Genomic DNA, 23,981 nt, shown 5'->3' with positions numbered 1-23,981 from the left:
CTTTGCATTCGTTTCGAGTGTTTCGCTGAGCCTGCACACACAGACATACACACACGCGCGCGCACATATATATATATATATATATATATATATATATATATATATATATATATATATATATATATATATATATATATATGTGTGTGTGTGTGTGTGTGTGTGTGTGTGTGTGTGTTCCAGAACGTTGATACATTCCTGACACAAATACCTGCATTATATAGACCAAAATATTCTTAAGGACTTTTGTCAATATTTCGTTACGATAAATAGTGCGAGATTTTGTAGTGCATGAAAGTTATGAATTTGGCAGTCGCGTTTTCCGACTGACATCACGAACTAACTTTACTAGGAGTTTTGTAAATGTGCTTGGTTAATTGTGAAGCTGTACGCATTGAAGATTTGGGACTGCTAGCTGTTATGTTTGGCGTATCTTTTACCGCTGAGAGTTTGGATACGTTGTGCGCGCTTAGTTCTTCACGCACGACGTCGATACGATTATTATATACTTTCCTACGTTGGGTGTATCTTCCCCACACACACGTTTCACCGAGACATATCCCAGCTTATGAGCAGAGGAAAAGTCACAGTACAGTCGGCTATATGTGCGATACACATTTTCTATCTGATGTGGCCGGGCGGACCCTTTCAGCCTCAACTATAGCTTCATACAATAGCCATCTAAACATACACACCTATCGCCACAGCGGCAGGTACTGTGCGATTTAATTGCGTCTCGCGCGAATTACACAGTCAATAGTTCAATGCGACGATACAATAGATAACGTTGATTCACTGCATTACATTATTTACAGGGCTTTGGCTGTTCAATCGACTCAAGTGCCCTTCACTTTGTTATAAAAAGTGCGCATGCCGAGGATGGCGTATATACCTGTGAAAAATGTATACCTTAGGGTCACGTGAAATCAATATTTCCGATGGGCTGGTGCGTATTAAGGTACAGTCGTGAGCAAGTAACCCAGACGCAGAGAACGTTTAATATGAATATTAATGCGAACAGCATTCTTGGCCCCGTCAGAACAGTAGTATTTCAGGCTATATAGCTATCGAGCCACCAAGAATATCCACCGATGCCGAAGATAGTGCAGCCTGAAAATGGTGGGCCGTTCCAGTGAGCATGTGCAATGATTCTGTGCGCGCTCTTCAATGAACCTGTTCGATGCCAACTTTTGTGGCTGTTTACATGTCTGTGGGCTTGCGCGTACTTCACGGCGGCGACGCCAGAAGGCACAACGTGTGAAGCGAGAGAGCTAGCTACAAGAGCCCGGCTGCAGGTACCCGCGTCACAGATGCGTTTCGGCTAATCGAATACTTTGACAGACATATCGTACATGAGTTCTGTCCGATTTCTTGGTAGCTTGGCATGCAGGCTGAAATGAAGGTGCCTGTTCGACTAATGTAATTCATTGAGACGATTTCGTCGCACGGCGCGCGCTAGCTGTGCTAAACGATACATCTTTTTGCTTATACCGTGGTCTAATCACTTTTGCTCTCGAGTGTAGAATTATCATGATGTGTTGAAAGCATGCGTGCGCATACCGAAGGCAATTAATATGCTTAATTGAAGTTTAAAGTATTTCTTCCCTCCTTTCCCTTCCCCTCTCTTTAATTTTTTGTATATGATGTATCACGTGAGCTTGGAGTTGCGCTAAAAAGAGAGGGACAGCTGCAGGTAGAAAGATGTAATGGACCTAATAGTTAATAAACCTTGAGTGCCCCTTTGGGACGCTTGTTACGTCTTACCATCAGCCACATTTAAATGGTATCAGTACTCATAAAAATAGTAACGACCTTTTTTTTCTTTTTGACCAATATATACTGGCCGTATTTTTTAACTGCTAACAGCTCAGGCCTGAGCTATTACTCCGGCTCTAAGTTCAATCACTTCTGTGACAAAAATACCCAGACGACGTATCAGGCACACGCAACTAAATGCAGGCCACATGAACCACAGGAGGAAAGAAACGTATCGGAAATTTTATTCATAACGTACACTGTGGTTATTCAGGTTATCACACCTAAGCACCTGAGAAACGAACAGATCTTTATGTTCCGCGAATCGGTTCGCGTGAGGGTGGAGATTCAATATTAATGACAAGTGGTGTCCAAATCCACGGCCCAGCGATGTCCTCATCAACGTAATAAACGTTGATCTTGAAGGCCATGCTGTTGCTTGCAGCAGAAGGCGGAAGCGGTTGCGGGAGTCAGAAACACGTCATAGACGTCAAATTCGGCGCTGAGGATCCTCAAAAAGGTATTACCAAGATAAGATAACGCGACATTTTAATGGTTACTTAAGCATATTGCAAATAGGTAGTATAGAATCCATGGCTCATCGACAATTTCAATTGGTATTAGATCTCAAAGGCTATGCTTTTGCGGCCTGCACACGACGGAACTGAGAATACGGCATGGCCGACATGTGTTAAAGATTGTGCATAAACGTTTTTTAATTTTTCTTTTCTCCACTGCCATGTGGCAACACAGAGCACACACATTCAGTACCTCCATAAATTCGTATACGGTGTCAGCAGTCTATGCATATTTACTACAAGCCAGACAAGACTATAAAACCGTGTGTACGCCTTTGTGCAAAGCCCTGCTACCCTAGCTCCTGCTATCGTCGCTGCTTCCCTCGCCATATTTCTGCATACGCCACGTTTTTTTTCCATTCTTATATTCCTATTCCTATATATTCATATTTCCTTTTTCTATATCTCTTTTATATCGTTTTATATCTCTTTTATATTATCTTTTATATCTTTATTACTGTATCTATATATAGCTTAATTTAAGTGTAGTGCCGTGATTATTTTTTCTTTTAAGTTTTCTCTGTAAGTGCTTATATTAATTTATTTGTATGTGTGTATTCAGTGTATAGTTCCTTCATCTTTAAATATAGTTGTGCTACTTTTTTGATTACTTTTCGTACTTTTGTAAGCCTCGTATTTATTTCTTTGTGTTAGTGTGCTTTTTATATTTGTCCTTGAAAATGTCAGCGCCGACACACGCTTATGTGGAATATGAGGACGGAGGCAAGGCGATCGTCTCGGTAAGCCTTATAAAGGATTACAGTCCCAATGATTTCAACGATTTGGCGTGCAACAAGCGCATTTATTGGAGAGACCGTGGAAAAGGCTTCGAAGGAGAGGAAGGTTATTACTCCGGCAACGTCATGGTGTTGGGATGTGAGTATATATCAACTTTCAACACTTCATTTGCTTCGCGGGGGTCGATCGCAGGGCAAAGTTGTGACTGGTGTTGTAGATGTCGCGGGGGGCTTTTCTCGTAGCTGGGTGCTTTTTTTTTTTCGTTGCGACGATATATTGAATTTTTCACAAGTACTTCTCCAGGAGGGCACATGTAACAGGCAAACGGAGGCCTCAGGAAAGCACCTAGATTATGCAGATCGCGGTGCTTAGCGCGGCATTTCATGCAGCCTCTATGTCGCTAAATGAAGCATGCACACAGCGCTGTGTGCGCGTTCCTTTATTGCGTCCAGTTATCGTAACGAGTCCTGATCGACGAGATTAGTGCTGCGATGTTATGGCGATGACTTTTCCAACGTTATTGCTTCTCGCAGCATCAGTGGTCATAGTGACGCTCCGACCGCGCTAGAGTGGCATAGAATTGGCGTAAGGCATTGTCACATAATCGCGGCCTATCTTAGCATACAACTCACGGTGCGATCGTGGTTATAACATAGGCGGCTTATATGTCATTGATAAAGGAAATGGGAAAATAACTGAAAAAAATGTAGCCTTTTATGTGCTCGCCACGCGTTACTTGGTCTGTAATTGGGCCTCGTTGCCGACTCTACCGAAAATTTTAGCTCAACAGACCCTATGTTTCTCATTTGGCACGTGCGACATGTGTTCAAAAGAAGGGAAACCTGCTGCATCAAGACTTAACCTGTGTTAACACACGTTAGCACTCAGCATGTTAACAGATGTGATGTGAAGCAACAAAATGCCCATGCTGTAGTGTGCTTGTTTTGGGGCACTTACTGCTTCCGCTTGTTACTTTTCCTTTTCTGTATGTCTTGTAGAATCCCTCAGTTATATTTAGCGCCTACTGTCTCTACATGTGTCCTTATTATTGCTTTTTAATCGGTAACTGCGATGACCATCACAAATGCCATATTTTCTTGTAATCAGCATATTGTTTACATTATCCTTCAGGTGGCAAAGCTGATTTGATTGCGAGGATGTTGAAGCAGCACAAGCCTGTTCCCATGGACGTGTTTGAACAATCAAGCGAGAGACATCGCCACAAGCCGAAGCCAGCCCTCAAGGTAATAATAATGATAATAATGCTTTAACAATCAAAGTTTGCCGAAACAAATATTATGCAACTTCATTTTCCTCTTGCCATTTACATTATTACTAGGATGTACCAACAAAGGAAAAGCGGCGCCGACTGGAAAGTGCAAAAAAATCAAGAATGCAGAAAATCCTTGAGAAAAAATCTGCTGCTGGAGATACGGACTCCAGCAGTGAAGATGAGTTGGTGCCGAGGAAAATGCTGAAGAAAGCGGAAAATGAGATCGCAGGACTGAAAAATAAGTTAAGAATATGCGAGCAGCAGCGCATTGAAGAGCGGCAGCAGAATGAAAAACGCCACAGCTTGCTCGAGGAGAGGATGAGTGAGTAATAATTTATTTTAAATGACGGTGTCATTTTGCTTAGAAATTTATTTTTGCAGTATTCTGTGTCGCCTCACAAGTGTGCTGTCAGTCCTTGTGCATGAATGGCGTAGTAAAATGCCTCAGCATGCAAACTAAGGTTTTAGATTAATGCTAGTCAGTGGAATTAATTGTGCTATGTGTGGACATTTATGTGACAATTATGATTGTGTTTATGTAAATGTGCACCATGCAGATTCCATGGAGGCCTCCATAATTGAGGCAATAAGAAAAGAAGTTCGTGCGGCAAGGCTGCCTTCACAGGTATGTAATGTGGCATGTTGATATTTTATGGGGAGCAAAATTTCATGATTTTGAAATGTCAAATCAAGTCATGAACTGTTTCCCATGGACGGATTTATAAATTTGGTTACTTGACGATCTAGTTTAACCTTTTGCTGCCGCAATCACACTTCTATCATGACATTTCTTTGGCAGCTGACGTGATTTGCACCCATAGTACTTGATATAGAATTTCTCATCTAAGCAGCAGCAAAATAATATTTGTCGATTTAAGTACACGAGTCTAGCTGCATCCTAATAAACAACTAATAAATGACACTTCTGTATTGCTCATGCACTGATCTCACATTTTGCAAAACTTTAGCCTGTTTACCTTTAACCATGGAGGAAGGAAAAAGATAGGTGGGAGCGTACTGCAACGCGATTGAAGCCAACCTGGTGACCCAACCTGTGGTCGCATGCCGAAGTTTGCGGCTGGTTTTAGTGTTCCCACTCTGCAGGCAGAGCAACGGCAAGGCAGCTGAACAAGCGTGCACCGAATAAATATTGGCATAGCTACTGGGAACCAAACGTCTTAGCAGATCTCGACCAAAGAGGTCACATGTTGGGCCACCACTGTGGCTTCATGGAGCGTTCGCTTGCCAAGGCTGGCTGCCTGACGTAATGCTCCCTCCTATATCTTTCCTTCCTCCATGCATTTAACTGCACAATTATCAATGCATATCTCTAAGCACGTGGGAATCTAATGGCTACAGCAATTTGTCTAAAGCAGCTAAACCTTTTAATTTGCAGTAAAGTTTTGTTGTGTCAAAAACAAAACCCTACAAGCCTTAATGGCCTTACTCATTTACCAGTGCCTATTGGAGAAAATGTAAATGGACTTCTGATAACTGTACTGTTCTTCAATTGCCCTTTAGGGTTGTGCTGCAAATGTTTGCAGCGATAATTTGCAGCAAGCAGTGCGGGAAGCTCCCATGAAGCCATGTGAGGTGAGAACTTCATTGGCATTGGTATATTTATTTGTTAGAAATGATTATGCATTGCTCATTATTTATGTAGTCAACTTTAAAACAAATCTAACTTACCACGAAATGCTAGTGTAAACTTGATGGTATTGAGCTTTGGTGTCGTATATTTTATGCTGAATTATAATTTAAGGTAATCAAACCAAGGAATGGGGAGTGTGTGTTACTCAACAGCATTTCTAGTTTGCATATGTACGGCTTTGTTATGCGCTATGCATATTTTGTGCATGTTAGTGCACGTAATACTGTACTTATGGCTATATACTAGTTACTGTGGATAAGCTTTTCTTTGCTTCTTTGCACATTCCTGCTTGTGTACAGTCTAGCTTCTGTATCACTGGTGAGCACTAGGTAGCATTATTGTGCAATGCATGGAATCCTGCTAATATGTCTGCAGTGTAGATTTCTCAGCGACAAGATCATTACAATTGTTTTCTGAAATAAAAATGTGTTTCGCAGTGCAAGAAATAATGTGTAAACTTTCATTAAGGGTTGTTTCAATGCAGTAGCAGTATAATTAGCAGAGTGGCAAATTGAGTGAATTGGCATTCGTTGTCAAATAAACATAACAGCACTAACAACAAGGGAGAAAAAATGTACGACACAGAAAAGTGCCTGTAGCACTAGCTGTTACTTCCGTTTCAAATTTAGCTGAAGTTATACCCACCACTGTGGTTCAGCCACTGCGACGTCCTACCACAGAGCACAAAGTAAAAAGAAATAATTATCAGTGTTGTGAGCCACAATCCAATGAAGCCAGAATTCAAAACAGCTCATGCATCGATTTATGTGTACATTGACGAACCTGAGGTTTTAAAAAAGTATCTGGAGCCCTTTACATGGCTTTTCTCATAATCTGTGGGATTCACGTCCAAAGGCCAGGTTGTTATATCTCCTTTGCATTAAACAGTCATAGGCAGAAAAAGCTGATACTCGCTCATACTTGCTCGCCTATATATTTGGAGGCTATGCACTCACTCGCAGTCATTGGCACTTGCATTCATGAAAGAAAGAAAATCTATTCCCGCATTGTGCAATACAAAATGGTATACAGTATCATGTGGCATTTGCAGTTGCTTGCATTGACACTTAATGGTACCCAGTCATGATAATTCTTGCATCCACAACCATTCACTCACATTACATTCACTCGCACTTGTGGACAGCCACCTATTATACTCGCATTCACTGAAACTCGCTGCCACCAAATTTCATTCATAGTCGTGTTTATCAGCACTTGCTGTTATCCATACGTCCCCTCAAGCTTGTTAACACTCCCATTCATACACACATCCTTGCACTTATCATTACTCACTAGCACCCTCCTATGCCTGTGAAATAAGCGTGGAGCAAGTACGAGTTGGTATACTTGTGAACATTTTGACCAATACAAATTAAAAAGCTGGTGTTTTTCTTCCAGCGCAGCAATATGCAATAGTATAATAATTCACTACAAGTTTCTGAGGCTTTACTAGTTCTCAACAGTAGTGATAGCACGTAGTGCTCTGCAGTGTTGCATAGTTGTCACACATAGGCAACACATGGGCCGTAGTATTTCCGCCAGCAAGATAACCTTATGCATTCAGCTGAAGAGTACCATGTAGTGCGACACAAATTTTTAGGTGGTTTAAAGCTTCAAATATTGGGTAAGCTTGCATTGAATTTAGACTGAAGAATGCACACACTTCAGGTTGTCCCCATGCAGCAACCAAATGAACAATCAGTGTTTGATGTTTCTCTTTCCTGTTGTGCAGCATCATTCCTACATTCTGCTCCCAAGCAATCGTTTTTTCTAGCCCAGACATATGTTTAAGTAATAGCTGACAAGCACGCTTCTTGCTTCTCGGTCCAGATCTATGTGTTTTGAGCCATTAGCAAGGAAGGTGGCAGGTTAGGCCCTGTTTAATTTCAGAAAAGGGCTCAAAAAGAACTTTGCCATCGCTCTTAGACACTTTGCATAGCTTCTTTATAGTTCATGTGCTAATGCTGATAAGTCTGTGGCCTACACATTTAAAGAATTGATGTGTGGTGGTAATTGCGATGTGTTTGGTTCCTGGATTTCAGGATAATTCCATTCAGGAAGAGTCTACCACACTGTATGAGGTATGTATACACAATACATAAAAGCCCAGCTAGTGTGTTTTGCATGGGGCTGCGAAAAATTAAGATCTGGAAATCTGAACAGCCAGAACGAAGACAGATTTGTACGCATTTAGTTTGTACTTTGCAAACCTAATGTAGCAGCCACGGGACTATAAATGATATTGTTGCTTTCGCCACTTTATCTAAGAGAGCGGATGCTGAAGTGAGTGGGCGAAAGCACGGTCTTGTTAATTTTTAGCAGAATAAAATGACCTAGTGAACATTGTCTTTAGCTTTTTTGGATTGCGAGCACTTTTTTCTTGAAGCTAAGCTTTTTTCCTATATTTTTCTATCTCCCCTTTTCCTAAGCCTGTGTTTGGCATGGTTGCTGCTGCTGCGGTATCTTTGTAGGTATGATTGTTGATATGTATATGCAGGTTTATGTGAAAAGATTGCAGGCTCCAGCACTTGGGCTGACATAGCTCTGTATGCTCTCGGACTCACTAATGCCAGTTAGCATGCTATATTCTGGATAAAAAGAAAGTTGCTATTTAAGATGTGGGTATAATGATGACTTGAAGGTATTTTTAAAAATCGCACTGACCTCTTAATGTTATATCCAGTGGCACCTTGGGTTTAGGCATTCGGCATGTGCCACTGTGACCCAAGGGGCTACAGAATTATTAAATTTAGCTAGATGTGTGCCATACAAACATCATGGTGTTGCTTTTGTCATTGTTGCATCGCTGCATGCAGTAGACATCTCACAATGTGTATCTGCATCTGCTTTATTTGGCATTTGCAATATGACATAACCTGTGAGCAGCGTAGTGCATAAAGAAAAAGAAATTGCATGAGACACTTGCACACATATGTTTATGGTGAACAAACATAAACATTGCATAATTAAAGTTACAGGTCCCACAGGGTGAAAATAAACACTATTATATGCACCTTTACTTTCATAGCACTTCATTAAGCATGTCACTAAGACTTTGCTTCACGTCGACTCCAGTGTGTCTTGGATCTGCATAATTATTTTTTGGTGTTCTGCATGGGCTGCCACACTGTATTGCTCAGTTGTATTTGTTCTCTAACCTGCATCTATTGTACACCCTTGAGGTACTCGTTGCTATGATGTGCTATCAACTTGCTATTTGTGCTCAGGATTTGGATCTCGGCACTGCCCCAATGGATGGGGCACTGCCAGCTCATTGCGAGTCGGCAAAGCCCAGCTGCGTCCTTGGGCCTCGTGAAGAGGTGGCAGGCAGCCAGGTAGCCAGCCATGTGCCTTCCACCCATGTGAGTGTATAGATTTATCCTGATAATTTGCACCTGCTAAGCCACTATGCTTGCTAGACAAAGCCTAACGAAGTGTTTATTTCCTCTTGTTAAACATTGTGTCATACTGAAGAATTAATATTGCCATGAATGCACTTGCAGTTGGTCTGCTTGAATTTTCGAATCATACTTTGTATACTAGTTTATGCCAACTCATTATGAGAATCGTGCTATGCGGATAGAGCTATCTGCCTCCTGCTTAGAAGGCACAGTACGCACCTCTTTGGCCTCTGCTTCACGTAGACGGCAACCCCAGGCTGACCCACACGGGAGAAATCGGTAGTTGCCCTTTCCTATCCTCCTCTCTAATCTTTGTCTTTCTCTTGCTTTCGATCTTCCCTGTTTCCTCTTGGCTTCCTCTTACTTCCACTTTTTCCAAACAGCAAGGGTTAACCTTGTGTGGGATAGCCAACCTTGGTTATAACAGATTTGGTTATAGTAGGGTACGTACAGCTGGCGCCTGCAGGACGTGTTTTTTCACGGTCTTGCATCATCCCCTTGTTGGGCTCCATATGGAGGTGGGTGGTTGGCGGTGCTGCTGAATTTCCGCATATATTTATGGCATGTTCTTCTCCCCCACTTGCTGATCGCCCTCATAAACGAGGGCGCACCGAAGAAGTATTTAGCTTCTATGGCCAACATAGTGAAAACTTTCCCAAATTCCATGTCATGCATTCTGAGAAAACCGCAATGTCACTGAGAATGATCTCCTTTTCTGGTGTCGAAATCAATAACCAATGTTCTTGGTCAAGGCTATAAACTTTCCAAACTTCCAAGTGGAGATCTCCTTTTAGAACTCCGAGATCAAAATCAATATGAAAGGCTGCCGAATCTTGTCTTTTGGTGACTTTCCAGTGAATGTGACGCCGCATCGCACCATAAACACCAGCCGTGGTGTTGTATTTGATAGTGACCTGATTGATTTGACAGAGGCTGAACTACTTGAAGGCTGGGGTGACCAGAATGTGATCAGTGTAAAACGAATCAAGATGAGGTGCGATGGTAAAGAAATACAGACTAAGCATCTTATTCTCACATTCGGCTCAGGTGTTCTGCCTGAAACAATCGAGGCAGGCTATGGAAGATCAGGGTCAGGCCATATATACCAAATTTCCTCCGATGCTTTTAAATGTCAAAGGTTCGGCCACAGTTCCCAGAACTGCTATGGCTGAATAACCTGTGCCAAATGGCAGCGACCATGAACATCCGTCCGAGTCATGCGTGAACACTGCACACTGAATTGTGAAGGGGAGCACCCTGCGTACTCGCGGTCCTGCCCATCTTAGAAAAAAGGAAAAGAAATAATGGCAATCAAAATCAAAGAGCAAATTTCGTTTAAAGAGGCACGCAGGCATGTATCCTTCTTGCCAAAGTGGCGTGTCGGGGCAGTGCCACATCTGCCTCCAGCGGCTGTCTGGCCCATACACAGTGAGCCGGCAGTGCCGTCACCTGCCCCCTGGGCGGTTGCAGCTGGCGCTGTTCCACCGTCCGAGATGAAGGGGCCATCGACCTCTGGGCTGGTGGCCTCAAAGGCCTCATCACTTAAGAGGCTTTCTCGACAAACAAATCGCTCTCAAGAGCCGGTGTCCAGCGCCTCGCAGGAGGCGATGTACACAACACTTAGTCAAACAGCACCACCAGCGCCTTAGGAGCGGCGAGAATCTTGACCGTTCCATAACAGAGAAACATCGCATTATGGGACCGGCAAAGGGCCCTGTAACCTAACTTTTCTTGTTAGACACACAGCACTAACCTCGTTCCCATATGGATACGCAAATATTACAATGGAACGTGAGCGGACTTCTTCACAACCTTGACGATGTTAAAGAACTCCTCCGCAAATTCACTCCAAGGGTGCCGTGTGTACAAGAAACACACCTAAAATTAATGCAGACCAACTTTCTAAGGCAATATGCCACTTTCCGCAAACACCGTGATGATGCACTCACCTTCTCAGGGCGTGTAGCCGTAATAGTCTATAAGGGCGTTGAATGTCGGCAAATAAATCTCTGAACCTCCCTCGAGGCAGTTGCATTACGAGCTGTGCTATTTGGTCAGCTAATTACGGTTAGTTTGATGTACGTCTCCCCTTCCTGTCAACTTACTAAAGCAGAGTTTCACAGCTTGATCGATGAACTTCCTCCATCATGTATAGTCGTGGTGATCTAAATGCACATAGGCCCATGTGGGGCAACACATGTGCGGATGCGTGTGGGTGCCTGATAGAAAATTTTGTTTTCTTTAGGTGCATGCTTATTGAACAAAAAAGAACCAACATACTACACTGTTACACATAAAGTATAATCGTCCATAGACTTGAGCATAGTTTCGAGCTCACTATTTCGTTACCTGGAGTGGTCTGTTCCGAAGAACCCCTATGGGAGTGACTACTTCCCAATTACATTAAAGGTAACAAAACCAGATGCATGCTGTCCGCATTTTCCTTGATGGAACCTCGAATCAGCAAACTGGGAACTTTTTTCGAGAACTCGCATATTTAGGCGGTGATGACAATTCTGATTTTAACGTAGATGATGCTGTGGCATACCTAACTGATTGTGTTATTGATGCTGCAACAAAATGTATTAAACAATTTAACAGACTGGCAAAGAATCGTCGCAACCCATGGTGGAATGACGAATCTAGGAAAGCCCTAAAAAAATCAAAACAAAGCTTGGGGATTGTTTTACAATTCTCCAACAGCTGAAAACCTTATTTCATTGTGGCCAGAATATTGTGTCCGGCTTTTGCTATCCTGAGGTTTGACTATGTGTTAATTGAATGCTAGACTAATGAACTTGTTTGGCACGGGAAAATTTGTGTTTATGGCATTGAAGAACCATTTATATTGTTACGGTGAAGTGAAGGAAGACGTTGAATTGGACTAGAGAAAGACGAAGTCTGGCGGTTGCCTGAACGCCATATCCATCATTTGTAAATATAAGTTATTTTACACTCGTGGGCCTGCTTTCTTCCCGCAACATTTTGGTGGAAGGTGCGGGGTACCACCACGGAACTTCGCAGCGGACGTCATCTACCTGCTGCCACAATGGCAAATCAACCGACACAAGCGACAACGCCTCGGCAGCCCGTGCCCACGGTCATCCTCACTCACCCACGGGACCCGGGAACATTTTGTGGCACGGACAACGTCGACGCCGAGGACTGGCTTACGATGTACGAGCGAGTGTGCGACAACAACAGGTGGGATCCTACAATGATGCTTGCAAACGTAATATTTTATCTGAAGGGAACTGCGAAGCAATGGTATGACACACATGAAGCTGACCTAACGAGCTGGGATGTTTGCAAAGAAAAAATGCGAGACCTGTTCGGCAGACCTGTCGGTCGTCAGCTGGCAGCTAAAAAAGAACTTGCGTGCCGCGCTCAGACGTCCACAGAATCCTATGTCGTGTACATACAGGATGTGCTGGCCCTCTGTCGCAAGGCTGATGACAACATGACCGAGGCAGACAAGATTGGCCATATATTGAAAGGTATTGCAGACGATGCCTTCAATCTCTTGATGTGTAAGGACTGTGCCACTGTGGATGCAATTATTAAGGAGTGCCGGCGCTTCGAACAAGCGAAGGGCCGCCGCGTCACTCAAACTTTCGACCGGTTGCCCAATACCGCCGCGACATCTTCTTGCGAAGACCCGCCGCGGTTCGTTCAGCCCGCAGGACCGGAAGAAATAACGCGCATCGTTCGCCGTGAGCTTGAGGCCATGGCCCCGGCTCCCGTTCGTTCAGACTGTCGGGAAAGCGTACCCGCTATCTCCCTTATACAAGCGGTCGTTCGGGAGGAAATAGCAAGTTTGGGCATTCCATCTCTCTGCTCAGTCCGCCATACCAACACCTACCAAATTTCTCCGACCGCTCGCTCCCGGACGCAAAGCTTTCCACCACTCCGTCGCAACCCAGCTGAATGGCGCACAGCGGATGATAAACCCATCTGTTTTAATTGTTCCGGTATTGGACACATCGCCCGTCATTGCCGCAACCACTGGTCGTCGCCTCCTCGGTGGTCGTCTCCGAGTCACTACAGCCAAGTACCCGACAATCGCACTTTCTCGCCCTATACGCCGACTAGGAACATCAACGCCGACAGTGCTCCACCAAGATCCAGCCGATCCCCGTCTCCGCAAGGTCGTAGGTCCCGTTCGCCTCTCGTTCACCGCTCTTCGTCCCCTTCTGCAACCGGTCGCTTCGCTTCGGGAAACTAGGCGGTGCAGCTCCCGGAGGTGAAGCTGCAACTCCGACCCGGCCCACAAATCCTCTATTGACCCTGCCTACATGTGGAAACCTGCTGGACATTGAAGTCGATGGCGTTCCTGTTAGATCTCTCGTTGATACAGGAGCGCAGCTTTCAGTTATGAGCGCTGCTCTCCGCCGCCGGCTCAAAAAGGTTCTGACCCCCGCCGTACCGTGCACCGTGCGAGTCGCCGATGGGAGTACGTCACCTGTCCTTGGAATGTGCACAGCACGTGTGACCATTGGGGGCCATTATACCGTTGTTCTATTTATCGTCCTTGAACACTGCCCACACGACCTAATTCTCGGCCTCGACTTCCTTTCGAAACACTCTGCCCAAATTGACTGCTCCGCAGGTGTTGTACAGTTGGACCTGCCGCTTCCTGCCGACGCAACCACTTGTGCTCCACACCGCTTATGTGCTGCTGAATTTGCAAGGCTGTCTCCACAGGCTGCTACAAATGTCCTGCTGACGCCCTGTCCTCCCGTACCTGATGGCGAGTACGTCCTGTCGCCGCTTACTGACGTGGGTTTGTCGCGTAATATTGCACTACCGAGCACCTTAATTCGGATCCGCGAAAACTGCGCTCGCGTGCCCATCCTCAATTTTGGGTTCTCGTCACATGTTTTGCCACACGGTATCGCCATAGCGCATATCACTCCTTTGGAAGAATTTCAGATTTCTTTTTTGACCTCTGAATCCTTCCTCAGTACGAACGGACCTTTGTCATCCACTCCTTCGTACTCGACGCCTGCGGACGATGTTTCTAAGATGATCGCCCCCGACCTTCCTTCCGAGCAAACAACAGCTCTTCGTCATCTCCTGTCATCTTATCGGGACATCTTTGATTTGGACGACCGTCCACTTGGCCAGACATCTGTTGTCACGCATCGCATCAACACCGGTGACGCCAGCCCCATTCATAGGCGGCCATATCGTGTCTCGGCAACAGAAAGGGCCATCATACAGAAAGAAGTAGACAGGATGATGGACAAGGACATCATTGAACCCTCCAGTAGCCCGTGGGCATCACCGGTTGTCTTAGTAAAGAAAAAAGATAACTCGTGGCGCTTCTGCGTTGACTACCGTCACCTCAACCGGATAACAAAGAAGGATGTTTATCCCTTGCCTCGCATTGATGACGCTCTTGACTGCCTTCACGGATCCCAATACTTTTCATCAATTGACCTCCGCTCCGGCTATTGGCAGATTAGCGTCGATGAGATGGACCGCGAGAAAACCGCCTTTGTCACACCGGACGGTCTGTACCAATTTAAAGTCATGCCCTTTGGATTATACAATGCGCCAGCTACATTCGAGCGCATGATGGACTCTCTCTTGCGCGGCTTGAAGTGGTCTACATGCCTGTGTTACCTCGACGATGTGATTGTGTTTTCGCCGAACTTTGAGAGCCACCTGCGGCGCCTCACAACCATACTCTCCGTGTTTCGCAGGGCTGGCCTTCAGCTAAACTCCTCCAAGTGCCATTTCGGTCGCCGTGAAATTAACATGCTTGGTCATCTCGTCAACGCCGCCGGAATCCAACCTGATCCAGAGAAAGTTCACGCCGTGCGAAATTTTCCTGTACCTTGTTCAACGAACGATGTCCGTAGTTTTCTGGGCTTATGCTCTTATTTTCGGCGATTTGTGAAAAATTTTGCGGACATCGCTCACCCTCTCACTGACCTTCTTAAGAAAGACGCCTCTTTCTCTTGGGGACCGCTACAGGAGAAAGCCTTCTCTACCCTGATTGAGCGGCTTACCACTTCCCCGATTCTCTCCCACTTTGACCCTTCTGCGCCCACTGAAGTACGAACTGACGCGAGTGGTCATGGCATCGGCGCTGTCCTCGCTCAGCGTCAACAGGGCCAAGACCGTGTCATCGCTTACGCTAGCCGCCGCCTTTCCACGCCCGAGCGAAATTACTCCATTACTGAGAGAGAATGTCTCGCGCTCGTATGGGCGGTCGCGAAATTTCGCCCGTACCTTTTCGGTCGGAGCTTCTGCGTTGTCACCGACCATCACGCCCTCTGCTGGCTCTCCTCTTTGAAGGACCCAACTGGACGACTTGCACGTTGGGCATTGCGCCTACAAGAATATACATTTTCTATTATATATAAGTCAGGACGCCTGCATAAAGACGCTGACTGCCTGTCCCGCAATCCCGTGGATCAACCGGACGATACCGATGCAGACTCGGACATCAGTATTCTGTCCCTCTCCGGCTTCCTCCACATTGGCGACGAGCAGCGCAAGGATCCTGTTCTTCGAACACTTATGGAACGCCTAAGCTCCTCGCCCAATGACCCGTCCCTTCGGATGTTCACCTTGCGCGATGGAACTTTATACCGTCGTAGCGTTCGTCCTGACGGCCCGGAGCTCCTCCTAGTCGTCCCCAAGCACCTTCGACTCACCGTGCTCCAGCAACTTCATGACGCTCCTACTGCTGGACATCTGGGCGTCACTCGTACTTACGACCACCTGCGGCGCCGCTTCTTCTGGCCTGGCATTTATCGCTCTGTGCGCCGTTATGTCGCTTCTTGCGACCTGTGTCAGCGCCGGAAGACGCCTGCTATGCCTCCCGCTGGTTTGCTTCAACCCATTGATATACCTACAGAGCCCTTCTTCCGTGTGGGCCTCGACCTCCTTGGTCCGTTTCCAATTTCCATCAAAGGAAACAAATGGATTGCTGTAGCAACCGATTATGCCACTAGATATGCCATCGCACGAGCCCTGCCAACCAGCTGCGCTACAGATGTCGCCGACTTCTTACTAAAAGACGTCATCCTGCACCACGGCGCCCCTCGCCAGTTGCTGACGGATCGCGGCCGCTACTTTCTATCGAAGGTCGTTGATGATCTGCTCCGCTCCTGTTCTACAGAACATCGGATTGCTACCGCGTACCACCCTCAAACGAACGGCCTCACCGAGCGACTCAACCGCACACTCACTGAAATGCTCGCCATGTACGTTTCCAACGATCACCGCGACTGGGACGTCGCTTTACCATACGTCACTTTCGCATACAACTCGTCCCGTCACGACACTGCCGGATTTTCACCATTTTTCCTTTTGTACGGCCGCGACCCCACCTTGCCTTTTGACACGTTGCTACCTTCCGCAGTACAGTCACCCAGCACTGCTTACGCTCGCGATGCTATTGACTTAGCCGCCCAGGCCCGAGATGTCGCCCGTCATCGCCTCACAGTCTCGCAAGCTTCTCAAAAGCGACGCTACGACCTTCGGCACCGAGACCACCATTTTTCACCTGGTTCCCTTGTCCTTCTCTGGACGCCTTCACGTCATGTCGGCTTGTCGGAAAAATTACTGTCCCGTTTTTCTGGTCCGTACCAGATCTTACGCCAACTGTCCGACGTGACCTACGAGATCGCCCCACTCGGTCAGCCTTCCGTGCCTCCCAACTTAACCAGTGATGTTGTTCACGTCACCAGGCTCAAGCCCTATGTCCCCCCAATAAGTGAGGCTGTTTAACTTGCACCGGGACGGAGCTCCCCCACCGGGAGGGTGATGTTACGGTGAAGTGAAGGAAGACGTTGAATTGGACTAGAGAAAGACGAAGTCTGGCGGTTGCCTGAACGCCATATCCATCATTTGTAAATATAAGTTATTTTACACTCGTGGGCCTGCTTTCTTCCCGCAACAATATAAAAAAAAAACTTTTAATGTATCTCCAGGTAGGTTCTGCTTATGTAGTTTGTAGTTTACTTTTTGCCAGTGGCGATGCTGGCTTGTCTTATAGCACGTGCTTGATGCACAAGCAATGTGGAAATGAGGTATAATCACATTCACTGATTATGCATGCTTATTGTATGCAGTCTTCTGTAGGGTATTCTTTCTAATGTCAGGTTTGATATTTTTTTGTGTAAAACAGAAAAAACTAGGAAAGGTAGGTTGGCTAACCACATAGGTGTGCTGCTTTTATTTCAGGGGCCAGTCCCAGTACCTGCAGAGCTGGGTGTGGAAGCTCCACTCTTCACACCAGTTGGTGGAAAGGCAAGCTGTGTTTGCTTATCTGAATCAAACTAGTTTATGTCATTATACACCAGAATATGTGCCGAGTACTTTACTTGGTACTAACTGTGGAGCTTAGTGTATGCAGTTGTGAAAGCAGCCAGCCAGTACAGCAGGGTTCTGAAGAAATAACAGGTGCTGACGTGCTAGTATTTCAAGTTCATTCGCAGTGCATATAAAGATTGTCATTATTCTACTAAAATTCGTATTTCTGGGAATGTACCACTCCTACAATTGTTTTATCCGTCTATTAAAATGAATGCTCTGCTAGCAGTGGTGCATTGCTGTGTGAGCAGGAAAAGTCGACATCAATCGTCTATGAGCAATGGTTTATGAGAGTACTTATGTGCAGTAATACCTTGTTAACTGAAAGTAGTAAAATCTGGAAAAAATTTGAGACAAGTGAATTTTCCAGATAATCAGTCGTGGAAATTGCAGTGAAAAGCTGAGTTCGTTTTAAAAAATTTACTGCTACTGACAAGCTTTTCAACAACAGCTAAACATAAAGGTTTCAAAGAAATAAATAAAAAACATGCCAGAGATATCAATCAGCCCCATTTTGTGGCACTGCAGTCTTACTCTGTACATGAAAAGTGCGTAGGGCTGGTCTGCTTCGTTGTAGCTCCTGGACCTAGAAAAGCGTCCTTGAGCCGCTTCACACATCGCATGAGCTGATCGTTCCCGACGCTGCATTTAACTTTATTTTGCAGCAAGTGAAGCACGTTTCTTGTTTCAGCAGATGTCGGCACCTCTTTAGGTCTTGCATTATAATTGCCTTCACCGCCCCTTCTGTTTGTAGCCATCCCAGCGATTTCGGTGTCAGTAAGTTCACCTATCACCGGTACATCCTGGTTGCATAGCACACACTTGTAAATGCTCATGTCGCTTTCTACTATGCAACACACGTAGCACAGACTTACAGGGAACCCTGCCACAGAAAGCGATGTGAGCATTCACGAGTATGCGCTATATGCAAGCAGGGCATACCGAAATGCATGCTGCACATGGGTTTTTATTCTATGCTGTATAGACTAAAATTCAGTGCCGCGAGCATTGTGTAGAATAAAAGTAAAACGGAAATTGGACCTCTGATGGTAAATCGCATGCGTTGCACAAAGCGAACACAACGAACTGTGTCAAGCATGCTATTTTGCCGGGCCTGCCTCTGCGCATGTCTCTCCCATCACATGATGTGCTACATGGTTGCTTGACAAAGTTGTTATGCCACTAGGTTCTGAGTTCACATCCTAGGAAAGTGTCCACTTCGTGGTAGGTGCAGCAGTCTTGCGCGAAGCTTGTTTAACGGTCCTGCGGCAGAGTTCTTGTTCCACTCTTAGTGAAGATTTTGAGGTATCCGCTATTTGGTCCAAAAATAGTTCGATGCCTTGAAAAAATTCCACTGCCGATTTTTTTTTTTTAGATGTGAGAGTTTGAGTTAACACGGTATTACTGTAGTATGATAAGGCAGCTCAGGAGTTCTTACCATGTTTAGTAAGTAGTGTGCCAAGGCCTTGATTCAGACTAGTTGGTCTCGTACTGGGAGCCTCAATATCGGTTAAAATGCAGGGACAGATAAATGACTACCGCATATGGTGCTAACTTCCAACTGCTTATTTTGGAAAGGAAGATGTCCTTTTATGGACTCTGCACACGTCAACAATGGTGTGACATCCTGTAAATGACAGCACGTAAACATCACTTTTTAATTAAGCAAGTTTTTTATGGGATGGTGACAGGGACGTAGTGCTGATGCACCTGTCTGCTAAGTACCGAGTATGAACAGCTTCTATTACCTCGCATGTCAGCTGTTGTCTGGCTCTGCCCACGATACTGCACTGGTCAAACAAATGTGCAACCACACTTTCTACAATATTGGGCCAGTGACTCACTGCCAAATTTCTTTACACTGTTATTATGCTCCCGTAGCCAATCATTCAGGCATCATCCTGTTTGTCCTACATAAGATTGCAGACTGCATTGCAGGTGTAAGTGGCAGATGACGCAGTGGTGTTTGGCAACAGCATTCAGGTTAGTCATCCAGCATAGCCTTGCTAGCTTGTTAGGTGCAGAGAATACTAGTTGTACATTCAATCGCTGGCCAATCTTTTTTGCGCTGTGTGATAACTTATGTATTGAATAAAAAGAAAAGCCTCGCAGTTCAAAAACAATTTGTCCTGGTCTGGGACTCGAACCCGGGACCACTGCCTTTCCGGGGCAGCCGCTCTGCCATCTGAGCTAACCTGGCGGCTAGCAGATGGCAGGGCGAAGTCGAACTTGTTGACAACTCGAAGCAATAAAAGGCAAGAGTTTGACCTAATATTTCTGCGGAAAACCGCAAGGTAAATAGGGGCGTGCCAAGGCATTGATAATCCGCAACCGCAAATCATTCGCAGCCACGACTGTAGGCAACATTCAGTACGAGAAAAGAGAGCAAAAATGAAGTTTGGTTTAAATTTTCTCGGCTGCTAATCAACCCCTTTCTGCAAGAATATCTTGGCAATTGCTATGAACGGTTGGAGGTCTGCTTTACCCTTTATTAATTACTTCTCTCCAACTTGCGGGTTTTTGTAGAACTATTAGGTCAACCTCTTGCCTTTGCTTCAAGTTGTCGACAAATTTGACTTCGCCCTGCCATCTACTAGCCGCTTGGTTAGCTCGGATGGTAGAGCGGCTGCCCCGGAAAGGCAGTGGTCCCGGGTTCGAGTTCCAGACCAGGACAAATTGTTTTTCAACTGCGTCGCTTTTCTTTTTATTAAATACATAAGTTATCACACAACTCGAAAAAGATTGGCCAGCGATTGAATGTACAACTAGTATTCTCTGCACCTAACAAGCTAGCAAGGGTATGCTGGATGACTAACCCAAATGATGATGCCAAACTCCACTGCGAAAAAAGGCGTGAAAATAAGTTTGTTGATTGTGCCTCGTGCATCATCGGGCAATACACCTGCAGTGCTTTAGATTCTCTATGTAGGACAAACAGGATGATGCCTGAATGATTGGCTACGGGAGCATAACAATCTAAAGAAATTTGGCAGTTAGTCAGTAGCGTGCCATTGTAGAAAGTGTGGTTGCACCTTTGTTTGACCAGTGCAGTATCTGGGCAGGGCCGGACAGCAGCTGACATGTGGTGTAATAGAAGCTGTTCATATTAAGTACTTAGTAGACAGGTGCGTTTACATTGTGGCCTTGTCACTATACCATAAGGAACTGGCAGCATACGTTCTAGGAGAGAAAAAATAATAGAGTAATGCAGAATGTTGCAGGAAGCTCATTGCATAAAAGATATCTGATATAGTTTAAGTCCTGCATCTGTTGCGCTACCAAATAAAGAAAAACCCATGCTAATGGTGGTATCTTACATGTGCGTGGAATGTGGTTTGGTGAAAGTACCATGTGTTGAACAGTTGCTTATGCTATTGTGTAACATTAAGAGCTTTTTTTCAATGCCATGAAACCAGTTGAAGACTAGTGCCCTTTCTGTCCTGTCATCCTTTCTGCATTGTAAGACATTTCTTTTTTCCTCCAGAGGATGAGTACTTCTATTCAATTAGTTCAGCACTGCAGGTGACATTAGGTATTGCCTAATGACTCGGGCTCTGAGCAAGGTGTGCGACTATTGTGCAATGCAAAAGAGCAAAAGCAGTGCCAGTGTCCAACTGAAATGACACAGCAAGTCAACATTGCCTTGTCATTGGGGGAAATTGTACAGGGATGCCAAAATGTGTCATGCCTTGTTGTGTCTTTATTCTCGCATTTGCTAGCTGCCTTGCATGACACTGCATTGGCCACCTGCCTTCAGAACTGCATAATTGCCCTCTGTAGTCGGGATGATCATGACCACGGTTTCGTTCGCAGCTGTTGTGACAAGTAGTAGTTCATTGCGACTTGGTGCAATGCATGCTGTCTCACAAACATGGTGTCTATTGAGGATAGTGATTGTACTGTGGCCAGGCTTGCATCCAATCAGCCAGTTACATTGAGATTGTTGTACAATCTGTTGTACAGCCAGCGCAGTGGTGAAAAAATTATCGGGATGGACATGTGGTAGTGAATAGCATGCCTCCGACAAAGATGCGGCCAAGTCTTGTACTATGACTGCACTGCAAAGAAAGTACTTCCTCAAGGCCCTTGCCGCTGCGGGCAGTATGATCAGTCGCTAAATGACATCTGCAGCTCCTGCACTGCTTATATGTGAAGTATAAACAGGATTTGCGGATTGATTCAGTATAAAAGTGTGTTGGTGTGAACATTTGTTTTTTTTCTTTTCATACCCTTAACAATTTAACATTTGGTTAATTCAGAATTTAGTTCCAGTCCTGTGAAATTTGAATGAATGAGGTTTTACTGTATTACACCCCTTCTTTCACCGCATGTGTAATTTGAGCTCACTGGGATACTGCAAGAAGTGTTTTCAGCCTCAAGGGTAAGATTGCTAGCTCTGGGACAAAGCAGCTCCTTAAGTGTGCAATAAGTTTTACTGTGGTTTTCTGCTCTTCCCATCTGCTTCCCTAGACTTTTTCTCAAGTCTAAATAAAAACTAGTATATCCCGTACAAAAGGTGCTTGTCGCTGACTGTGGGATTAAATGTGGTGAATCCTCCGAGGTAGAATTGTTGTCCCTAGCTGGGCCATTATCAGTGAAGCTTCATCGACTAGGGCTTCCTACAGTCAGGGCGTAAACTTTGAACCTTTTGCATATATCTTGGTTTTATCCTTGAGTGCCATCACTGTTTGGCAACCTACTTTTCCTTAATAACTGTTACCTTTTTTATCCATTATTTCAAGAACAGAGACTTTTTCTGAGAGTACATATGCTCTTTTGTATTTGAGTAATTAATCTCTTGCAATTTTTATCTTTTGTAGGTACACATTGGAAATGGCCTGTTTATTTGTGCCAATAAGTGGACCTGGGTGAACCAAGCGAAAACGGACAGTACGTTTGCCAGGGAGGTTGCCCGGTGCCTGTGGCAGCCACATGAATTGGTGGGCAGGAGCGTGACCGGCAAAGTTTGCATGAGCAAACTCAAGGAAGGTGGCGAAGCAAAGCCAGCGTTAACGCCAGAGAAACTTGGTGCAGTTCGAAGTAAGTAGACCCTGCCCTGCTAGCTCATGTTTTCATAACGATTGCGAAGTGTTTTGAAGTTAAAGGAGCAATGCCTATCACATGGTGCTATTTCTGCACGAATATAATGGGCTGTAAGATGGGGTTGTATAGAGGTGATCTTGTTATATGGGCCGACATAGTTTACATCTACACATCAGGGGCATGCATAGCTGTATGTGCATATTTAGTGATGCGCTCTCGCTAATAAAAAACTATCACTTAGTTTCTATGGTGGTATTATAGGTGCATTAATCTTTCCTATTAATAGTTCTGCACTGGCATCTATGCAGTGTTTTCCATCTGCATATTCCGCGGTGCGGTAACTAAAAGCTGTGTAATTTGTGTAGTCACTTGCATGAGCTGGTATATACTTGATTAATTAATGTAAAGTATGTGTGGAAATGTATTAGACTATTTCTGTGGTGTTTTATTGCAATTCTGCAGCCATTTATATTGTTTGTAAAACACGAACATGTCACAGAGATGGGAACAAGAATGCGAGGACGAGCACTTGTTTTCAACTGCTGTGGTTAATGTTGAAATATCAATTTACGTTGGTAAAAAACTCATAAGCCTCCGTGCTCTATTTTTGCGGTTTCTCTGTGAGATGTTCACGCTTTACACTCAATATCGTGCCAGAACTAGCCCAATCAGTTACGCAGTGGAGCCACCTACTGTGCATGTCAGTTCCAATGGCTTGTGGAATCTAACGGGGCATGCTTTGTTTGCATTTTTTGTGCAGAGTCATACGAGCACTTTGTGGCAAACCACCCGAGCACTGTAGATACGGAGGCCAGGAGGCTCAAAGACTTGAACAAGCATCTGGCCACCATGCTGCGTGATGCCAAATAAAGATGGTTTGTGCTGCGTGCCCTAAAATTGACCTCTTCGGAGCTGGTGGCTCATTGCCCGACTCACGTGCGATTGAAATTCACTCGCTGCAATGTTGGCAGACGATGTTACTGTGTGCAACTTCATCAGAAATATTGCATGAACAAAAGAACTCGTTCAACACAAATGAGAACACTTGTACAATGTAGCTAAATAAGAATAGCGTCTTTTGCATAGCTGAAGAGAACATTTTCATGTAGCATACACAAACGAGAACGATATCGTGGAGCGTAGCCATGCGAGAACGATATCGTGGAGCGTAGCCATGCGAGAACGATATCGTTGAGCGTAGCCATGCGAGAACT

General features: G+C 45.0%; 1 protein-coding gene across 1 annotated transcript; it reads left to right on the top strand.

Moving 5' to 3' along the window:
• Nucleotides 1-1,997: 1,997 nt before the first annotated feature.
• LOC135921725 (BEN domain-containing protein 5-like) lies at nucleotides 1,998-23,664 on the top strand. The gene is made up of 10 exons (XM_070523441.1): nucleotides 1,998-3,206; nucleotides 4,200-4,312; nucleotides 4,408-4,663; nucleotides 4,899-4,966; nucleotides 5,863-5,934; nucleotides 8,035-8,073; nucleotides 9,220-9,354; nucleotides 17,596-17,661; nucleotides 22,545-22,764; nucleotides 23,528-23,664. The coding sequence occupies exons 1-10, from the start codon at nucleotides 3,011-3,013 to the stop codon at nucleotides 23,635-23,637; spliced, it is 1,275 nt and encodes a 424-aa protein (XP_070379542.1). The 5' UTR covers nucleotides 1,998-3,010; the 3' UTR covers nucleotides 23,638-23,664.
• Nucleotides 23,665-23,981: the final 317 nt, after the last annotated feature.

This window comes from Dermacentor albipictus, chromosome 8, assembly GCF_038994185.2.
Source record: "Dermacentor albipictus isolate Rhodes 1998 colony chromosome 8, USDA_Dalb.pri_finalv2, whole genome shotgun sequence".
Classification (NCBI taxonomy): Eukaryota; Metazoa; Arthropoda; class Arachnida; order Ixodida; family Ixodidae; genus Dermacentor; species Dermacentor albipictus.
This window is presented reverse-complemented; position numbering and strand designations above follow the sequence as displayed.